General features: G+C 35.3%; 3 protein-coding genes across 4 annotated transcripts; 2 read left to right on the top strand and 1 right to left on the bottom strand.

The window, feature by feature from the left end:
* Positions 1-1,089: 1,089 nt before the first annotated feature.
* Positions 1,090-3,891, bottom strand: LOC113500086. Of its 2 annotated transcripts, none has more exons than XM_026880756.1 (4): positions 3,789-3,891; positions 2,478-2,539; positions 2,071-2,241; positions 1,090-1,542 (listed from the first exon to the last, which is right to left on the bottom strand). In XM_026880756.1, exons 2-4 carry the CDS (start codon positions 2,533-2,535, stop codon positions 1,328-1,330), a joined length of 444 nt encoding a protein of 147 aa, XP_026736557.1. In that variant the 5' UTR covers positions 2,536-2,539; positions 3,789-3,891; the 3' UTR covers positions 1,090-1,327. The 2 variants fall into 2 exon arrangements, with proteins under 2 accessions (XP_026736557.1, XP_026736558.1); XM_026880757.1 differs by having other exon boundaries at positions 3,801-3,888.
* A 4,507-nt stretch (positions 3,892-8,398) lies between these two features.
* LOC113500212 (pickpocket protein 28-like) lies at positions 8,399-14,771 on the top strand. The gene is made up of 11 exons (XM_026880921.1): positions 8,399-9,093; positions 9,390-9,632; positions 10,459-10,504; positions 10,591-10,698; positions 11,116-11,270; positions 11,607-11,832; positions 12,234-12,501; positions 13,167-13,232; positions 13,598-13,775; positions 14,193-14,284; positions 14,647-14,771. Exons 1-11 carry the CDS (start codon positions 8,813-8,815, stop codon positions 14,769-14,771), a joined length of 1,788 nt encoding a protein of 595 aa, XP_026736722.1. The 5' UTR covers positions 8,399-8,812.
* Positions 14,772-16,144: 1,373 nt separating this feature from the next.
* On the top strand, positions 16,145-19,632 carry LOC113499911. Its single transcript, XM_026880516.1, has 7 exons — positions 16,145-16,416; positions 16,683-16,890; positions 17,194-17,411; positions 17,605-17,698; positions 17,868-17,996; positions 18,171-18,394; positions 18,679-19,632. Exons 1-7 carry the CDS (start codon positions 16,238-16,240, stop codon positions 18,935-18,937), a joined length of 1,311 nt encoding a protein of 436 aa, XP_026736317.1. The 5' UTR covers positions 16,145-16,237; the 3' UTR covers positions 18,938-19,632.
* The last annotated feature ends 22 nt before the right edge of the window (positions 19,633-19,654 follow it).

Below are 19,654 nucleotides of genomic sequence, written 5' to 3'. Positions count from 1 at the left end.
GTTTATTATTCTCTTTTAATAGTATAATATCATATTTATCAGAATCTTCTATCTGCGTTTTAGTGCAACTGAACCTTATAAAGCGTAGCATACCACATTCGTAGCACGTAGCACCGTAGCAGCTACGAATGTTCAGTCCCTGCATTTATATTGTAATAGTTATTTATGAGCGTTTCAGTATTTTTTTTTAATTATCCTTTACGTATTATAAATGTATATAAAATTTGCTTATTCAGTTAATTTATAAGTGAGTGGATGAGGGTTTTGGTTTGTCAGTGCAGGTAAAGATTTTCGAACTTTCCCAAACATTTTTTAAATAAATAGTTTTTATAGCTACCATCTTATGATCATATGCTCAGCGGTGGGTCATCTAATGTCCAGCAGTCGGTTACGGGCTAGTATTTAAAACTTGTTCTTACAAGAATTCTGTACAAAAACAGTCTGTTAAATAAAATCTATTTTCATCTCCTCAAATTACATTGCAACTGACGTCACCCAACACCAACTGGATATTGGTATTCGCAGTATTTTACTAAATAAGTAAATTGTAAACACGGTGCCGTGTGCGCCGGCCCGGGCAGGGGCTTTTACCACCGGCACGGATTACGGAGCGTGTCATAACGCCGCCCTATTTCCGTATCGTGGTCAACTATCAATGTTTACAGAGTTGATTCACCGCGTCCATATGACCTATAAAGGGTGTTAAATAAATATGTCTGTGTTGTTGTTTTTATTTGAGGTTTTTATTGTTACACTTAAAATCTATAAATGCAGTTTTGTTTACGAGATGTGTAAAATGTGTTTACTTTATTTACGTAGGTACTTAATTGAATGTTAAAATTGCTTGAATACACAATGTTTGATTCTTTTAACTATTTAAGGTTATTTTTTATTCGTCACAGATTTCAGGAACAATAAATAAACTTTCAGTTATCACAGTACAGGGAATGGATTACAAATTGTTAACTCGTGGAATGAACTTAATCCACAAAAAATTAACGATAAAAGTAGATAAATGCAGTACCACCATGCTTGACAGTTATCCAAATTCTTCTAACTAGAGAAACAATTACAAAGAAAATGCTTGACACGTGGAAAAATCTTATTTATTTTCTTTATAATTATGAATGCATGTAATACAAGTACTCCACAACTTTCACAAAAAGCCACCTAGCCTCAAAACGAGCAAAGCTTGTATTATGAGTACTAGACAACTGATATACTTATATATTTCTAAATAAAGTGATAAATTACACTCAGACACAGAACAAATGCTCTTAACACACACATTCGTCCTGGACGAGAATCAAACCCACGACCTCCGATATTAACGATAGTAATAAAGACAGATTGCAAAAGCGACAAACAACGCCGTCGCAGTGGACGCGCTGACGTTGTCAGCGCTGTTACAGTGGTCGGTGAAGCACTGACAGACGGTCTCCAGGTGGTCGCTGTTGTCAGCGCGGTAGCACGGCTTCTCGTGACGCACCCAGCCGCATCCTCGGGTCACACGGATCTCCGAGTCCTTGCGAGGGTGGTAGACTGGAATAGACAAGATCATAACTACACTATTGTATTAGGTTAAGCCTGTGATGTTTGGTGTATGTGTGTTTAAATAAAGTTGGTATAATTAAAATAAACATCTCTACTAACACGAAAGTTTATAAAATATGCAAAATAGATACATAAATATTTATAAGATATATAAAACAGATTATATCCTAAAGCTTTCTTTGACTTAAAAATCAGTAAAAAATAGTTATACTGTATAGCTATAGATGATCTAATTAAAGTTGAGTAAAAAACCGAAATAAAAACATTGAAGTGATTTGATTAGGTATCTAGTTCGGAACAGATAAAGTTTTTTTTTGTTACATAATTTGATAAGGTGTATTTTTTTTTTCGAGGAAACAGCGTCATTATGTACAGATTTCAGTACTGACTTTTAAGTCACCAATGCAGATACCTACTTTCAATTTTTTCAATTATACTGAATCATTTTTTTTTTCATTAGATTAACAATAAAACCTTAAATTATATACTGTGATGCAATCGGTTAGAAATACTTACTGGTCTGCACAATCTTTCTGCAAAAGAAATCGTACTCAGCGACTCTGGGCACGGCGATGTCACAGTTTATGATCGGTATGATGCGCCCGCGCAGCTCATCGTCAAGCTGTGACGGATCGATGCATGCCGAGTTGTTCGCGCTGTTGCAGTAGAAACAGTGGATGCAGGTCGCTGGAGAACGAAAAAATAATCGTAATAAGTAGTGTCGAAAGATTTGGTTTTGGTATATTTTTTTTTTTATTAAAAAACACATACTACTATATTTATATTTGTTTTCTGACTTTTATCATTTTCATCTTAGTGTAGAGATCATAGTGGACATCATCTCGACTCATCATAATAATTGACAGAACGTTCCATAATAAATCTTACATTTAGAAAAAATACGAGTTTTTATTTTTACTTACATTCATAAACTATGGACAGCAATATTGTCACTGATAACAGAATTCCACTAGGCGTCATGATTCTGAAAAAAAAAACAATAAAAATGGTTTAAAAAATCATTTTTATAATATTCGAAACTTTGACAATCACATGAGGTTTTTACTAAAGGCCGCATGTGATAAAAGAACAAGCATTGATCGTTACTCGTTAAACGTAAGAACAAAGCTAGCAAATAATGGTAGCCTTCGTAGACAATCTAAATAAAAAATAAAAAATAATACCCTCTACTTATTAAAAAACATTCTAAACAACAAAAGTTCTATAAGTAATCATCAACCATTACTTATAAACGGAAAATTGCATTAAATCTATTCTAGAAATACCCGAGGCTGCTCAGAGTAGGTTCATCTAATTGTTTCAACGGAAAAAAACTACCATTTCATCGTTATTTTATCTTTAAAAAGGTCGGTCATGATTATTTAGTATTTTAAATGGTGACTTAGAAATGTGTAGGAGAGCTGGGCCCCGATTCTGCTATTTTACAATGATCGATGAATGAATGGCAATTGGATTAAATTTGAAATTATTCCTTTTCTCTTAAGCATTTTGCCAATACAATAATTGGAAGTTAATTGTATTGACCTAGAGTATACCGTCCTGCAGTGAAAAATTGTAATTTTAAGCCAAATTTCATTCATTCATCGGCCGTTGTAGATAGCAGAATTGGGGCCCTGTGCCTTCGCTCGCTTTTTTGGGATGATATTTACTTATAGCCAGACACAATTATTAAGGGTTTTTGTTGTTATTTTTTATCGGCTTAGTACTTCCTTACATTACCCCCTAAAACTACTCAAACTGACAAACAAATTTTCAAGCCTTGATACTAGTTTACAAACATGAATCAATTACTTTTAGCCCAATTACGTTAGTGTAGCAATCTTCGTAAGCTATTTTCCACAATTCCAGCCACAGTCAGACTTAAAGCTACTTAAAAGGCTGATGGTTTCATTTTCAATTTGGATCTTTATTTAGAAGTTCGCGGTCACTACGTAAAGTAGAGCGGTATTTTTGAAATAATGATTGATATTCACAAATAACGCAGCTTTTTAGGTAAATGCAAATTAGAATAAGCAGGATTCTTGATGACACAATATTTATCCAAGAGTGCTCTTTTCAAGATGTACTTTGTCTATTCATATCACTTCAAAATTTAAAATAGATTTGATTTAATACTAAGAATATCGCCTTAATAATAACAGATATGTATAATACCACAATTAGTTACAAAAAAAAATATATGAAAATAATTAAACAATACCACGCACACTTACACAATTAATTACCTAAGTTACGTAAATATATATATTAATTTTAATTATTGTTATCGCACTATTATTTAAGTGAACCGTACTTCTATTGCTACTGGTGATAACTGCCCGGTCGGTGCCCATTCTGTGTGTGTACGAATATCTTGTATGGACATGTAGTACGACTGAGCATTCTTGATACTTAGTTTTTTTTTTATATGTTTAAAATACTTTGAGGTTTGCCTTGCAGGTAGGGTTGGAAATGATTTCAATTGTTACTTAAAATAATGTCTGGCAAGTTTTTACAAAAAATGGAAGATAAATGATTTCTTATACAGTCCAAAAAAAAATCTTTATCTGCAACTGAACTTCAATTTATTTCATATTCTTCAGTCTATTTTAATAGCACTTTAACAAAGCTCTAGTAAAAAAATAATTTACGTGCTAAAAATAAGTGAATTTTTTCAATAGTTATGTTTAGTGCATATGTATTTCACTTGTTTTCCTTAACGATAAGCCCCAAGTTGCTGAATGTGCGAAAAACAACAGACGACCGAACGTGTTGCGCGAATGTGAATAAATTACTTCATAATATTTAAAACGTAAATAAAATAGAAAATGAGTACTCTTCATGGAAGAAATAATTTTATACTATCAACAAATACTTTTTTAGGGACCAATGACGCTATTATTTTTTTTCTTTAATATTACGTAAAACAAAACACATGTTTTGAACATTTTCGTCTATAAGTATGTCGAAACATTTGTTTGTCAGTTTCGATAGTGTCAGAATGAACTTATCTGACCCGACCTCTGGCTCGTCGTATCAGAAATTGAATTATATTGCGTCTAATATATGGACGAAAGTTTGTACATGTAATGTATAGAATTTTGATAAAATATTTGGAACGGTACGTGACTAACGTGACTTGCCAAGAATTATTCAGGAAATGTTTATTTTTAAGAAAACTCATTTAAATTGAAATGATGATGATGATGACAGGGTATAAAAGTAAAAAAACTTAGAAACGTATTTTTGCCTCGTATTCACTGTAATTTAATCAATTAATGTTGGGTTACATACTAAATGGGTTCCATTATTTAACACTAAACTACATGACAGGCACTAAAAAGGGAAACCGAAGTAGCAAGAATTAAAAAAAAATCTCAACTCGCAGCACTTACTAAGGAATACAGTCATATTAAATGTTAGTTATCTAAAATATACATTTTAATATATGTGCTTATAAGTTCAATAGAATACAATCCTTTAGTTCTGAAACGCGATCCTTGACTTTACAAGGTTTCTGGAATTATAGACACACTATAAGCGGACTTGATACTTGATGAATTTTATACTTTTTTCCTACAAATACTAAATAAACTTTTTGCTTTTGATTGCAAAACATGAATTATCCGATTAACAATAAAATAACTGATATAATGTTATCCTATCACAAATCGCCGACGTTGGTCTGAAAGTTGCCCATTTAAAATGGGAATGGGCCGGCCACGTTTGTCGCTTGCCCGATAACTCCTGGGCCAAAGTCAGTACTCTCTGGGTTCCATCAAACATAAAACGGCGACGAGGACGGCCTCGAATGAGATGGCGCGACGAACTGGATGCGTACCACAAACAGTGGATGGCAAAAGCAATAGACCGGACAGAGTGGAAGAATCTATGGTAGGCCTTTGCCCTGCAGTGGAAAAGTAACGGTTGAAAAAAAATAATAATAATGTTATCCTACTGATACGGTAGTTTGTTTCGATAGATGGATGACTGAACGCATTTGGACGACATTTGGTACCCAGATAGTTTATAACCTGGATACATGGGATGGTTTTTAACACGATGTTATGTTCCGTAGGATTATTTTTTATTTGTAGCTTGCGAAGCCGCTGTAAAAAAGCGAGTTAAAATATAACATTACTACCGTCAATGTTTGCATCCTTTAATCGTGCCACTACTCATACATTACTAAATTTGTTTCAGGCCTTGTACCATTTAAAGAAAGATTAATGATCCTTTCATTTAGCACAAAATATCTATAAGGTTTTCATATTGCAAAAATCGCATTGGATATAATGGATATCTCAAAAATCTCATAGTCAGACTTGTACCATTGACGTATGTTCCTTTTACACTCTTTTAAAACAATACAACGAAAAATACCCTTCTTCAGGAGTCAAAAAGTAAGGTAACTTTTCATCGATTCGTTTTGAAAACCGGCGGTCACATCAAACGGTATAATTAGATCTAGTTTATTATTCCATCCGTTGTCTTTGAAGTCAGTCTTTACCGGCAGGTTAATTAAATACCATCAGATTAAATACTGACAGATTTTTTAACCCTCTTCCGTTATACTTTTGAAGTTTCAGAATTTACAGTTTTTATCTTACCTTATTTTGAGATCAATTCTCAAAATGAAATGAGAATATATACACTAAAAATAAATAATATTGTTATACTGCGCGTATATTTTGATAGAACCCAAGAATTGTGAATGATTTATTAAAAAAAAATAATCTTGATATTATTGTATCACTCTCAGAATTACGAAGAATTTGAGGAAAACTCTCAAACGAAACTCTATAAAGTAATCTAGGCTTTAGAACTTGACATATTACCCATATACAAAAATATACAAGACCAAAATCTTCTTCTTATCGCAGTACGTTAAATGTTCTGTATTTTTAAGATACTTTCCTGAAAGAGACAATCTACATGAAAAACAATAATCAAAATCAATATAAAAGTCGTATGTAAAAATATGTAAATACATACTCACACGCTCCATAAGTTTCGCCCAAGGCTACATATTCCCGTTCCAAGTTTTAACAACTAAAGAAAATATCAAAGTTATTTTTCTTCTGACTTTTCCATAAAGATAGAAAAAACAATCGACGAACGACTTTCTTTATATTGCCAAAGTTAATGTATGACTTTGGCTTGGTATAGGTCGCTGTGCGATTGTAATTTTGCGATGTATTATAGGATCGATAGCCGAGTGGTACAAATATTTGTATGATCTATAAATATTTGTGAGACTATGATTCCTTTAAAGGATTCCATGTTCCAAGGGTCAACATGGTACCGCATTACTTATCCACCGCTATCCGTCTGTTTATTTGCCATAAGGCTGTAGAACCGATCGCGATAGTATAACATGTTGCTTGTCGGTTTCTATTTTAGTATTCTAATATTCTGGCTATTTGGTTTGCTGTTAGAAAGTAGATAAGTACCGCCACGGGAGAATTTAACTTACAATAATATATTCTTCATATTTCGTTGTTCCATATGAAATATTGAATATATTATAACATTTTTGTTTTTAAAAAACGATCCGATGGACTAGTTATCAAATACCCTATCCTACACCTACAATTGACTCCGTAAACGATTTAATTAATTCTGTATAGTCTAAGAAAATTAGTTATTCTAAGTACTTTCATTATTATCATGATTTTCATACTTGAAATGTTGGTTATTTTGACTGAGACAACATAATCTTTAACCTTTGCATGACTAGAGATTATATTTGATAGGTACTTATGAAATGTAACGTGTGTGAACGAATTAGGTGTTGTTAAAAGGCTTTATCTTATAATGCTTGGTTCTTTAATAAAGAAATAAGGAGAAAATAACGTTCATGTAAAAGATTGAGAAAGTTGAGCAGTTCAACTTCATAAGTGAATCGATCACAGGTTAAGCTATGCTTGGCGCGATTGGTCCGTAGATGGGTGACTACCTTTGTAATAACGATTTCCATGAAAGGCACGTTCAATTGAGGGTCCCGGCTGTTATTCATACATCTTTGACAGTCTTTACAGGTAGTCAGAAGCTTGAAAGTCTGACAACCAGAACACCTATGTATAGTGTATCGGGCAGTCGCTAATTGTAAAACACTGGTATTTAGCTGAATCCGGTTAGACTGGAACGCAACCAAAACATAGTTGGGAAAACATATTTATCAGTGCCACCTATCATATATTTACCTACGATAAATTGATGTACTAAAAACCGAAAAAAACAATTTAGAATTTTAATAAAAACGTCACCTTAATGACTACAACTTAAGCGTTTCTTGATCAATTATGTACCACATTTTGTTTAATAAATAATGAAGAAATCGACTTAATTAAGTGTTTTTAAATCGAATAAAAACAGCGTTAAATATCGGCAATAGAGTTAACAGCGAAATATTGATGGTGTCATTTGTAGGATACTCGTTTTTGCTGTGACTCTGGCTGCTGGCAGCTGTTAAAAACTTGGCAATGAATAGGTAAATCTTGCTTGACATGGGTATCGTATTTTGATATACCAAAAATTACGCCTTAAATTATAAATGATCTTTAAAATATATCAAGATTATCGCAAGATTAATCTTCAATAAGATAATATTATTAACGATAATTATTAAAAATTATTCTCCTGCAGAGAGAAATGTATAAAATGAGTTTTTTTTTCTGGTATATTATTTTAGCTAGCACCGAAAGACTGACAGGACAAAACAAAGGATGTTTACTAAAAAGACCAACAAAATATATTTAATATTTTTATTTTTTAACTGAATGGTGACGTCTAGCTGGTAAAGGTTAAAAATATTATTTTATTATTATCCATATCAAACTCTTTAAGTAAAGAATGATGCGCGTCAGTTTGTGGTACAGAGATTAGCTTTTAAAAAGCGATTTATCTGGTATTAGCATCTTTAATGTTTTATGTCCAACCCCTAGCTCAAAAATGTCTTAATAATAATTAGCCTCCACATTAAAGAGCAACTCAAATATTTTATTACATAGTTTGGATAGTGCAATATTATTTAAAGTAAGTTTGCAGCACTGACGAATTCAGATATTTACTAGACCAACAAACAAACATCCAAACACACCAGTTTATTTGTCAATGGTGCACTAATAGCATTTACTCCAATTAATACAAGTACCGCAATACCATTAGTATTGGATCGACTAACAATTCCTCCATTCGTTGCTCACAATTGATCAGTAAAGACCATGTAAAGACTCATTTAAAACGAAAAGCTAAAATGTTTGAATACCACAAAAATAAAATCAACGAAATCCACAGCATCCCAAATAATTTGTCTGTTGAAGAAAATCTTTATTTCAGAGATTATTATTTAAAAGATTTCAAATATATAAGTCCAGATGTGATAAATTTGAATAAAAATAAGATTATAAATAAGGATGTTGAGAAGCCAGTGATTAGTGAGGAAGTGGAAGCGAAGTCAGTGCTCGAGAAGTGGGTCAGCGAAGTCATGAAAGGGCTGAAGCAGTTCTTCTACCAAGGATCCTTGCATGGAGTGAAGTGAGTACCTTTCATTTTCTTAATTATGTTTAAAGTATTTTTTTCATGAAAACCTATTTTGTTTGAGTCTCATTCATCATATTCCAATAGTAAAAAACTTACAGTGCTTAAAGTAGTCAGATTGCTTTTTAAATGTGTTATTAATTTGTGTTGTGTTTAGTAAACTAAAACAGCACAACCTTCATCCACATCATTCATTAACAAGTCCAACACAATCGCTTAGTTAAAATTACAACTAGGAACCCCATTTCCTTAAGAGCTTCTATTGACCTAAAAACCTATCTCCACTCTACCAGATACATCTTCGAGCCCACCTTTGGCAGCAAAGAGAAGGCGACATGGGTTATTATCATGTTCATCAGTATCTTCATCTGCGCAGTCGTCATCATCCAGCTGTTCTGCAAGTGGACCTCGACCCCTTTCGTCAACGTCATCGACTCTGTTCCCACGCCCATATGGGCAGTTCCTTTCCCAACTGTGGTAATTTGCCCCCATTTGCATGTGAAGAAGTCGCATGCTGACGTGTCGGAGTTAAAGGGGTAAGTTTCAAATGATCTTTGGGAAAAATAAAAACATAAATTAAAATGAACGAAATAAGTTTTAATGTAGATGTAATTTTTTCCTAAATGAATAAAATTCTGTTTAATCCACGTCTTAAATTTCATTGATACTTTATTTGGGCTGTCAGCATTACAAAAAAAATGTAGATATATGTAGAGCTGACAACAAAGAAGAAATAAACGTTTTAAAATGAATAGTATTACAAAACACTTTTTCCGCTATCACGATTGTTTTAACAAGACATTACATCATCTTCATTCACAACTTCCAAAGAATTCAATCTCCAATCTAACAACTCCTTACGTTTTTCATTTACCGAGCAGTGCACTAATAAATCAGAACAAATTATGGGTAGGATAAAAATTACATTGCCCTGGAATTTTCTATGAAAATATGAAGTATAAAGGTTTGCACAGACTTGCGTGTAACGTTATGGGTTACAAAGTGAACATTCGGGCAAAATCTTACGTAAAATAGAGGGCGAATACAGTTTCTGCATAAAAGCTACAGCTTGACGACCTCCGTGGTCGAGTGGCGTACGCACCGGTTTCAAGGTGTCGCTAGCTCTGAGGTCCCGGGTTCGATCCCCGGTCGGGTCAATGTAAAAATTCACATTTCTACATTGTCTCGGGTCTGGGGGTTTGTGGTACCTTCGTTGTATCTGAAATCCATAACACAAGTGCTTTAGCAACTTACTTTGGGTTCAGAACAATGTATGTGATGTTGTCCGCATTATGACGCAACGGTTTATTTGGACTGTTGGCATAAAAGCTCAACTTACAACTTGTTACTTTAATTGACTAGTTTCGGACCCAACCGGACTCCCTCGTGGGATAACGGTGGCGAGATAGTGAGTCAAACCTGATTTGTCACGTCTCGCACCGCCCGGTCGTTACCGATCAGTACCCACCCTAATATGAATTCGTTAGTTTGCAGGAATTCTTTGCTTCCCTAGTATGCCCCAGGATGAAGAATGAAAACAAGTTTATGGAAAACAGACTAACTGACGACCAGTTTATTAAACTCCGAGAATTTGTCACCAAGGTACTGGTATTGCTTAAATTAAATAGAACTGTAAGCATTTTTGTTAAAGAACAGCGCTGCTGTGAAACAATCTGTTTCCTGAATTCTGAAAAGAAAATTTTATTTTTAAAATTATATTTTCAGTTAGTTTTTAAATTGTTTTTTTTTTTGTATTTCATCCTATGTTGCTTGATGAATTGATTTCGGTCCATAGCTAGACAATGGCCTCTCCCAAGTAGCGCCATAAATGCTTGTACTGAGTCTGGGAGTCTTTGTGCATGTGACTTGAATTCTTTTCAAGGCCCCGCGACACAAGGATTGAAACTTAATCCTTACGGGAGCCTTTTTATAACAATAACAAAGAACTCCAAGCGTTGTGCTAGAGCACAAACAAACAGCCCTTATAATGTCCAAAAATTCCAAATGAGTTGTTTTCAGGGTGCGCCAACATGTTCTGACGTCATCAAAGCCTGCAACTGGCCAGCCCTGCATGACTCCCGCTGGGAGATCGATAAATGTTGTGAGCTCTTTGAACCAATATTCACTAACTACGGACTGTGTTACGCATTTAATAGTCTGCCGCTGAATGCCATGTAAGTTAACCTCAGATAAGTGGCAAAAAATCTAAGACCAAACCGTCTAATTTTTTTTGTCATATAAGATGTCATTCGTTTCAACTTCGTTGAGATGAAACATGATAAACAATATTAGGCAATTGGATAGTAACTAGTCTGAATATTGAACAATTGTCTCAAAAACATTTTAAAGACACCCAACCATGTAACCGTTGAATAAAATACTAAAATTTAAATAAAATATTTAAACGTTTCCCTTCCCTCGACATGGACACGACAATAAACAAATTATTGATGTGACCATGTGGAGAAGTTTAAAATGAAAAATACTGATGACAGTTTCAACATTTACAGGACAAATGAAACCTTATCTTGGCATAGAGTTTTCAACAAGAACGCTACACCAGCAGCCTTGGAATGGGGCCTGGATATCGGCTACCCGAAGGTCTTCCCTCCTGACCTGACTATGAAGCCGTTGAGGGTCATGGCGTCCGGCGAGTCTAACGGTCTGGGAGTCGAACTGTTTCTCAATAATAGCGAACATCAGTACGCTTGTGAGGGGAATAGCTTGGGATTCACTGTAAGTTTCTAGTAAAACCTGCATTATAATTTCAAACATGCAAAGCATTTTTGTTAACCTGTAAAGGACTTTTCAATTCAGACTGCATCGATAGCCAAGTGGTTATAGTAACCTCGAAAAAACGACTTTGCGTCGTGTTTCGGTTTCCATCCTCGTGTCGGATAAGCATTAGTGTAATAATGCCTGGATGTTTGTGAAACCCCCAGCAACACAAGGATTCGACATCATAGGAGCAGGAGTAATTAAAAAAAAAGAATATGGAAAAGTTCATTCATAAGCCTGTAATTTTTTACAGCCATAAATTTCCCTTCAAATATACTCAATATCACATTGAGCATAAGACATATCCTTGATTAATTTATTTTTATCTTTCTTATCTATTATACATATATTTTTCCTAGATACTAATAGCCTCACCAACAGACCACGTCTACACAAGCACAGTCCTCCGCCTCCCAATGGACCGCATGACGACAATTGAAGTCACTCCTCTCACTTACAAGACCGACTCGTCCCTCCGAGCCCTCTCGCCGTACAAGAGGCAGTGCTTCTTCCAGAACGAAAAGAGGCTTCAATACTATGAGTTCTATACTGATAGTAATTGTAAACATGATTTGTGGGTGCAGGAAGCAAGGAATAAATGTAACTGTGTGCTGTTTCATTGGCCAAGTGAGTTGATCTTATTAAACTCTTTTGAAAGTGTAAACAAGTGACAATTGCACAAGAAAAGTGTACATTCATTATAAACGCTGAGCTGTGGGTTCTCTCACCTCTTGCATAATCGAGTCTTACAGTTGTCAGACTTTTCAAGCTTCTGAATAACTGTAACGACTGTCAATGATGTAAGAATAACAGCCGAGACCCACAATTTTACGTGCCTTCCGAAACACGGAGGAACTCGTTATGATAAAGAAGGTCACCCATCTACAACAGCGTCAAGCATATCTTAACCTGTGATCGATTCACTTATGCGGCTTAGTCACGAGCTCAATTTCTGGGACTTCTAATTGAACGGAAAGTTGTAAAGTTTGTTCTACTTAAAATTATTAAATGTATAAACAGTAAAAAAAGAACACCCTTTCGGGATACTTTTCGTACAATGTTTCAGTAAAATATCATCGGTATTTCAAAATACAGGAAACAAAGCTAAAACTAACATTTCACAATAATTTATTGAAATCTTTTACATTCGCTGTTATCGTCCCACTAGGGGCCATAAGGAAAGAACAAATCGTTTTCCTGCTTTTTGGGGCAATATATCTGTAAATAAATAAGTACAATTGCATTATTTCATGCGCCTAAAATGTTGTGCATGTTTTTTATGAATGTTTCAGGGCAATACATTTCGGAACCAATCTGCACAACGAAGGTTGATTTTAATTGTATCAGTAGTGTCAAAGGTGAGAATTAAATAAGCATTAAAGTATCTTGAATAATAAACGTGTATTTACGAGTAAAGTATCTACGAACTTTTAGTATGCTACCAGTTACCATTGAAACTAACGTCGAATTTACGAAGTTGTGGGTTCGACTCCCAACCGAGGCCAATGTTTGGATGATGGACATAAGGTTATGTTACGCCTGCGTGTTAAAATCTACCAAATACTTATGCTGCTTTCTTGTCTAGGTAAGGACCAGCGAGCCAAACCTACTGAGCGTGACATGTCGCGGGTTCGATACCCGCGTAGGACAAGGATCTGTGTCTCGCTACTCGCGTCCTTTAATAATAAACAAAAAAAACTGACACAAATTATATTTTCTTCAGCAAAAGTAGAAGAGCAGTTGATTTACGCGTACTACGCCGAGAGCGAAGATGAAAGAGGGACACAACACGAGTCCAAGTCGTGTCATCCATCTTGTAATGACGTCATCTATGCTAATCAAGTCTTCTACTCAGACCTGACCAGAGAGAATACCTCACATAAATGGGGTACCTTTAAACTGTAAGTACCAATTTCTCCCTTTACCCAGTTGATACTGAAGCAAGTACTTCTTGTAGACTAATGTGACACCTAGTTTAAATAAATTTCTCGCTTTATCTGTTCATAAAATTAAAAAAGAACACTCCCGCACAAATTTAATCCTTGTGTCACGGGGGTTTCACTAACATACAAATCATGCGCACAAAGACACCCAGACTCAGATACTTGCACAGCGAGATTTTCGTGGTGACCTCGACCACTCGTCTATCTCTGCCTTCAGTTAACACAGGCCATATAAGGCTGTTTTTGTATTGGAGCGAGACAGCGCGCTATACCATGTAGAGTGATGTCCCTTTTTAAGTTTCCCCCTTACGTAATTTCCCATAAACATGCAAAGCCTTAGTTTAAAAGTTAAACTAACCCCTCTATTGCAAGCAGGGGAGAGGTGACAAAAATCAACGTTCACTTTTACGACGACATGTTTCTTGGACAACATCGTCATGCGCAATATGATGATTATTATTTTGTCGGTAAGTAATTCAAATTATTGTTAGATTAGTTAAATAAGTAAAGAAAGACTTGGTACCAAAGGCAGGTTAACTTAATTGCATTACAAATCTTTTCCAATGCAATTAGGTCTTAGCAAAGGATTAGAGATTTTGTTAAAAACTGCCTGTAACAAATAGAAAATTGTGATTTAACATAAAATATAATAGTAATATGATTATTTCGATATTTCTTTTGCTATACAGTATGTATGAAAAACCCTGTCAGATCCTTGAAGGATATATAAGTGACTTGCCAGACGTGCTTAAAAAAATCTAGGTACCAAATATGTGTGTTTTAAAATAAACTCTATCACCATACCATAGAGTCGTGTATTGTATTTCAGGTGCCATCGGTGGACTTCTGAGTCTGTTCCTCGGCTTCAGTATCATCAGCGTCGCCGAGCTGATCTACTTCGTGTTACTGAAGCCTGCTTACGTCATCATGATTGATATTAGCAGCTATTCCTAATTTTGGTAGCGTTTTAATTAGATATGGAACCTTAGAAGTTCATTGCGAACTAGTTATTATAAATATTTAATCAATCATTCAATTAACTACTATCACGGTCCACTGCTAAGCATGGGCCACCTCCAAGTTGAGAAACGTAATTGGTGCGTCATCCTGGAGGGCCTCCAACACGTCGTTTGTCAAAATAAATCTTACACGCTTATTTTTGTCTTAGCCTTATTTCAAACGGTTTCAATAAACTTTTATTTTTCGCTTCGTTGACTCTTTTTTTTTATTACCTCTCATAATTTGCTATAGTTTTTGTTTTTACAAAGAATGTACTTTGTAAAAAAAAATATCTTTATGAACACTCAGTTCGGATTTGTTCGGATTTTCCACTGTTCCTCACACAGTTATCCACACTAACCGACTATTACAATCCCCAGCCGATCGCGACGAGAAAATTAAATCTTCAGGTTTCTCGTCTTTTTCATAGAGTATCAATGGCCTTATAATAGTAAACAGTACGAAACATCCGTCCAGTTTATTACTTATCTTCTCCAACTCTGAGAACACGTCGAATATTCTCACACCAAATATCTCAAAATAAATACCAATAACTTCGTAGTACTTCGTAGGTTGTAACAGATTACACCAACGTAGGTAATCCCTGTGGAACGCCTGCAATTCTCCACGTTTCATAATTGTGTTATTATAAATTCATAATATCCTATTGCAATCCACTTTAGTTGAAGCCTTCGCTAAAGCTCCATAGCAGAGTATAAAGTACTTACACGCTTCTGTTGTGTGAATCTTTTATAAGATACGTTAACTTCAATTAGATACGTTAACTACAATGTACTGGATTCCAAAATTCCTAATCTGAGTTAGTTCTAAACGGATTACATTTTAGTCTGCTATCAACTCTTAAATACACCAGACAGGTAAAGGTTGTAACTTATAATATAAATGCTAAAGGTAGGTACAATACCAGTATGAATTGAAATACAAGACTGAGTCTGCCCGTGACCATGATACCTGCAAAGGTTTCGAAACGTCGGGAACTAAAATCTAAAATTAAACCGTAGTTTCATTTCAATGTCTAACATTCGCGTAAACCTAAGAAACCACTATGAAATATACGACTTAGTCTTCTTGGTAATAAAGTTATGAACTCTTGCAAATTAGTGAAGAGGTTTAGATAATGCCCACGGAGTTTACACACTTTTTATTAGCTGATTGTTTGATTGGGTTAGTGATTTACGATATACCCTCCTTAAAATAGTAGTACCCGATAGTTTAATCAGGCCAATGTGACTCTCACAAAGGAACGAACAACTTCTTACACAAACCTTCTTACATTAAAACTCAATTTGACAAAATAAATTTGACAACTTAATAACATGTCAAGAAACACTAAAACACAATACACAATCAAAACAAACTTTTAATACTCTCTATAACCAAATCACAACAAAATTGAAACCATGATTGCCGAGAACTCTTACCTGGGTTGCCCTTATGGGTTTGAAGACTTGAAGAACCTGAACGACAGGCTGAGTGCGAAGGTAGTGGAACAGGTCAACGATACCCAGGAACTGGTGATGCTTAACAATTTTGCTCATGAGAGCAATGAGTATCAGTTCAAGAAATGCTTGGAAGACAGGTAAGAGTGAGATGATTCTGAGTCTCTGAGGATAGTTTCGCGTTTAGTTTGGCTAGTGTAATCACAACAATTTACAATCAATGCTTACTAAACTAAGAAGAGGCTTAAAAAATATTAGGAAAAAAAAAATTTGGAAGCAATTTTTACAAGTAGATATCTTGTAGCAAAGAAGTGGATCAATGACAAGGTGAAATTAATTTCGTCAATTCAGTTAAATTCTATGTAATTCTTCCTTGCGTACCATAATGCTACATGCTTTTTCTCAGGATTTCCGACATTGCCTCGTGGCGCTGGGTACTAGATGACCTAACGAAACGCCTTAAGGACGCGATAGAGACCCTTCATTACGAACGCAACGCTCTTCAGGTGGTTATCGAGAGGATACAAAACGAAATAGTCATACATTCCCGCGAAGCCAGCCAACCGGGGGCGCTGAAGCCACAAAGTGATAATGTGGAAGAAGTTATTTTGCAAGTAAAGTATACTATTTACTTCTTTCTACCTATTTTTTTCTATTGTGAATAGGCACGGCACGCCGTACAGGCGCGTAGGGATATATCGAAGATAATTCGAACATATTATTCACTAGTTACACCATTTCTTGAAGTACCATCACTTTTTCAGTTGTCTCTGATCAGTGTCTTTCTAATGACCGCAACTGATCCACTTTGAGACGTAGTGTTATGCCCTCATCTTTAAATTTTGTCGTTTGTGACAAGGAACACGACCGCACGTTGTTTTATAATAGCAACTGAATAGGGTATATACCACTTTCAGGAATACGATTTTCTACGCGAAGAAAAGAAGAAATTCGAGAACCTACTCCTGATATTGGACAAGCAGACAGCTGGTATGGAGAAGACGAGGAAAAAGATATTGGTCGACATTCTTCATAAAGATCAGGCACTTTCTATTGAGGAGGCTTGTGCTAACATAAAAGGCCCAGAATCCGCTTCCAGAGCAGGAGATTATAACAGAGGGAAGAAGAAAAAAAAGTATGTCTTTATCTTTAACCACATCAAAGCTAATGTTATTCTGTCTTTTATAAATCATCCTTCCACCCCAATATCCGATATGAAGTGAATACTACACATGCTTAGACACCCTTCTTAACAGCATCATGTATAAAACTGCAATACTAGATCTTCCAGACTACAAAATCTGAAATTGTACTTTCGATTTGTCTAGGGCATCACCAGTCAATCGCTGGGAAAACCGATGTATTGCGTTGAAGAAAGCTGGCCTGAAAGCACTCAGTAACGCAATTGTTACTAGACAACAGGTACATTAGTTTAAACTAGATAGGTCACCTTAAGAACATGTAAATGGCTTGAGATGTTTGGCCGTACATCTAACGTAATAATCTAATTATTCTGTGTCCATCACAATATATTTTTGAAAAAGATGGCTCTGCGTAATACTCAGGTACTTACAATAATTATTTCGCTAAGGTAAGAGGGGCCAGAGTCCACCTGTCAATAACAGCCCAAGCCCATGGTGCTAGAGTGGACTCAGCACTCAGAAGACGGCTCAATACGAACAAGGTTAAGTTGCAGGATCTTTACTGGCAAAAGGAAGAGGTAAGCAGTAAAAAATAGATTTTTAGGACATGCCATTTTGGGACGTCATTTTATGCAATTCTTTACAAATCACTATCGTCTAAATCACAAAAAAAACTTACCGTTCAGGGACAGATAATAGATGTTATAACTTATTGTTATCTACCATTATGGTATTCATGTCAAATCTCACAGGCTGTTAGAGATTACAAATCATTGTCTGAAGAGCAGACGGCTACAGAACAGAATCTCATAGAAACTATGGAGCAGGAGCGTGTTATAGAAGCCAGGCTCGCCGACCGCACCCTGAGGCCGGTTGGTGAGCTCACCAAGGATGAAGTGGATAGAAAGCTGCGAGATGAGCTCGGTAGACTGCGGAGCTTCAGCAAGGAACTGAGGACAACCCATGATAGGATAAGGTATACTTGGCTTGGTTTCTTTTTCTATAGGGGATGGTGTTGCAAGGTAGATGGTGAAGGATATTGTCAATTTTAAAGAGGGTCCCAGTTATTTTATGGCACATACCCACCCAGTACCTACTTCAATCGGTTTCTTCGTTACTTTTCGCTTCAACTTTCACCACGGGTACAATTGTAGTCCGACATTTAAACTTTGATCCCTTTTAAGTGGAGATCTACATTCAGCAGAGACGAGCTCATAATAAATATCAAACTAATTATTCTGATGATCTGTTTTCGTTTAGTTCCCTCCAGTGCAACCTGACTGACAGCATGGCCCGTCTGGACAACTATGCCGAGGATATTATAAAGGTAGTCCGTTTAGATGAAGAGCGAATAGCAAATAGGCTTGGGGAGGTGGCCTCCAGCCCGCCTCCACCTCCACCCGACATATACAACATGGGTCCATGCCCCTGTGACGATAACTTCAGGGGGCGAAGGGAAGCGTCCCTTCAGTCCATTCAAGAAGAGGATGAAGATGATGATTATCCCTTAGATGATTGATCATGTGGAAACGTTAAATCCTTTCGCTTTTTTTTTCAGTAATTTCTGAACTGATATTTTGATTCGGCACCATAGTTCTAACTTTTACGAATAAATTCAATTTAGCTATTTCATACTCTTGATAGAATGATGAAATTGGGATTGTAGTTATACGAGATGTCAACTATCAGCTTTGAAAACGTTGTACTTTGAGTTTGTTTTTCGTTTTTGTTGGTGTGAACATAACAATGATGTCTTTGAGGGTTGGTTCTCGCATAGTTATGTCCAAACAATATGATTTTGATGCACAAATGTATATAGTGCAAAATGTTTTTTCCCCCTCTATTACGGGTCCATATCTTAATTTTTTACGTATTCTTTAAAATCCATGTTTAAATATTATTTATTGGAATTTTTTTATAAGGAAGTTTGATGATTGGTAAAATCCAATTTCTTGTTTTTTGATAAGATTTATTTAAAAAAACGAAACTAATAACTATTGTAACAATATCACAAACAGTTTAACTTAATCGTCCCAATGCTAAAACAATGAATCTCACCAAAAATAATTACAAATCTAAGTCGATACTATAATTAAATTAATAATAAACACAGAACAATAATATCTTTAACAAATTAGTTAGAAATTAGAGTTGGGACGTCTCGTTAAATTTTAATTGGCAAATAAAAATACTTAGAGATATTTTTACAAGCATAAAAATACGTCAAAAAAAGGTA

The sequence above is a fragment of the Trichoplusia ni genome, chromosome 13, assembly GCF_003590095.1.
Source record: "Trichoplusia ni isolate ovarian cell line Hi5 chromosome 13, tn1, whole genome shotgun sequence".
Classification (NCBI taxonomy): Eukaryota; Metazoa; Arthropoda; class Insecta; order Lepidoptera; family Noctuidae; genus Trichoplusia; species Trichoplusia ni.
The sequence above is the reverse complement of the archived record's forward strand: the minus strand, read 5'-3'. Positions and strand labels throughout refer to the sequence as shown.

Bases quoted from the DNA above. Each gene is read 5' to 3' on its own strand.
- LOC113500086 (XM_026880756.1), bottom strand. From the start codon at position 2,535: ATGACGCCTAGTGGAATTCTGTTATCAGTGACAATATTGCTGTCCATA. The intron at 2,242-2,477 runs GTAAGTAAAAAT...TTCGTTCTCCAG, and splicing joins GCTGTCCATAGTTTATGAAT to CGACCTGCATCCACTGTTTC. The intron at 1,543-2,070 runs GTAAGTATTTCT...TGTCTATTCCAG, and splicing joins CAGAAAGATTGTGCAGACCA to TCTACCACCCTCGCAAGGAC.
- LOC113500212 (XM_026880921.1), top strand. From the start codon at position 8,813: ATGTTTGAATACCACAAAAATAAAATCAACGAAATCCACAGCATCCCA. The intron at 13,776-14,192 runs GTAAGTACCAAT...TATTGCAAGCAG, and splicing joins AAATGGGGTACCTTTAAACT to GGGAGAGGTGACAAAAATCA. The intron at 14,285-14,646 runs GTAAGTAATTCA...ATTGTATTTCAG, and splicing joins TGATGATTATTATTTTGTCG to GTGCCATCGGTGGACTTCTG.
- LOC113499911 (XM_026880516.1), top strand. From the start codon at position 16,238: ATGATTGCCGAGAACTCTTACCTGGGTTGCCCTTATGGGTTTGAAGAC. The intron at 16,891-17,193 runs GTAAAGTATACT...TACCACTTTCAG, and splicing joins TGGAAGAAGTTATTTTGCAA to GAATACGATTTTCTACGCGA. The intron at 17,997-18,170 runs GTAAGCAGTAAA...CAAATCTCACAG, and splicing joins TTTACTGGCAAAAGGAAGAG to GCTGTTAGAGATTACAAATC.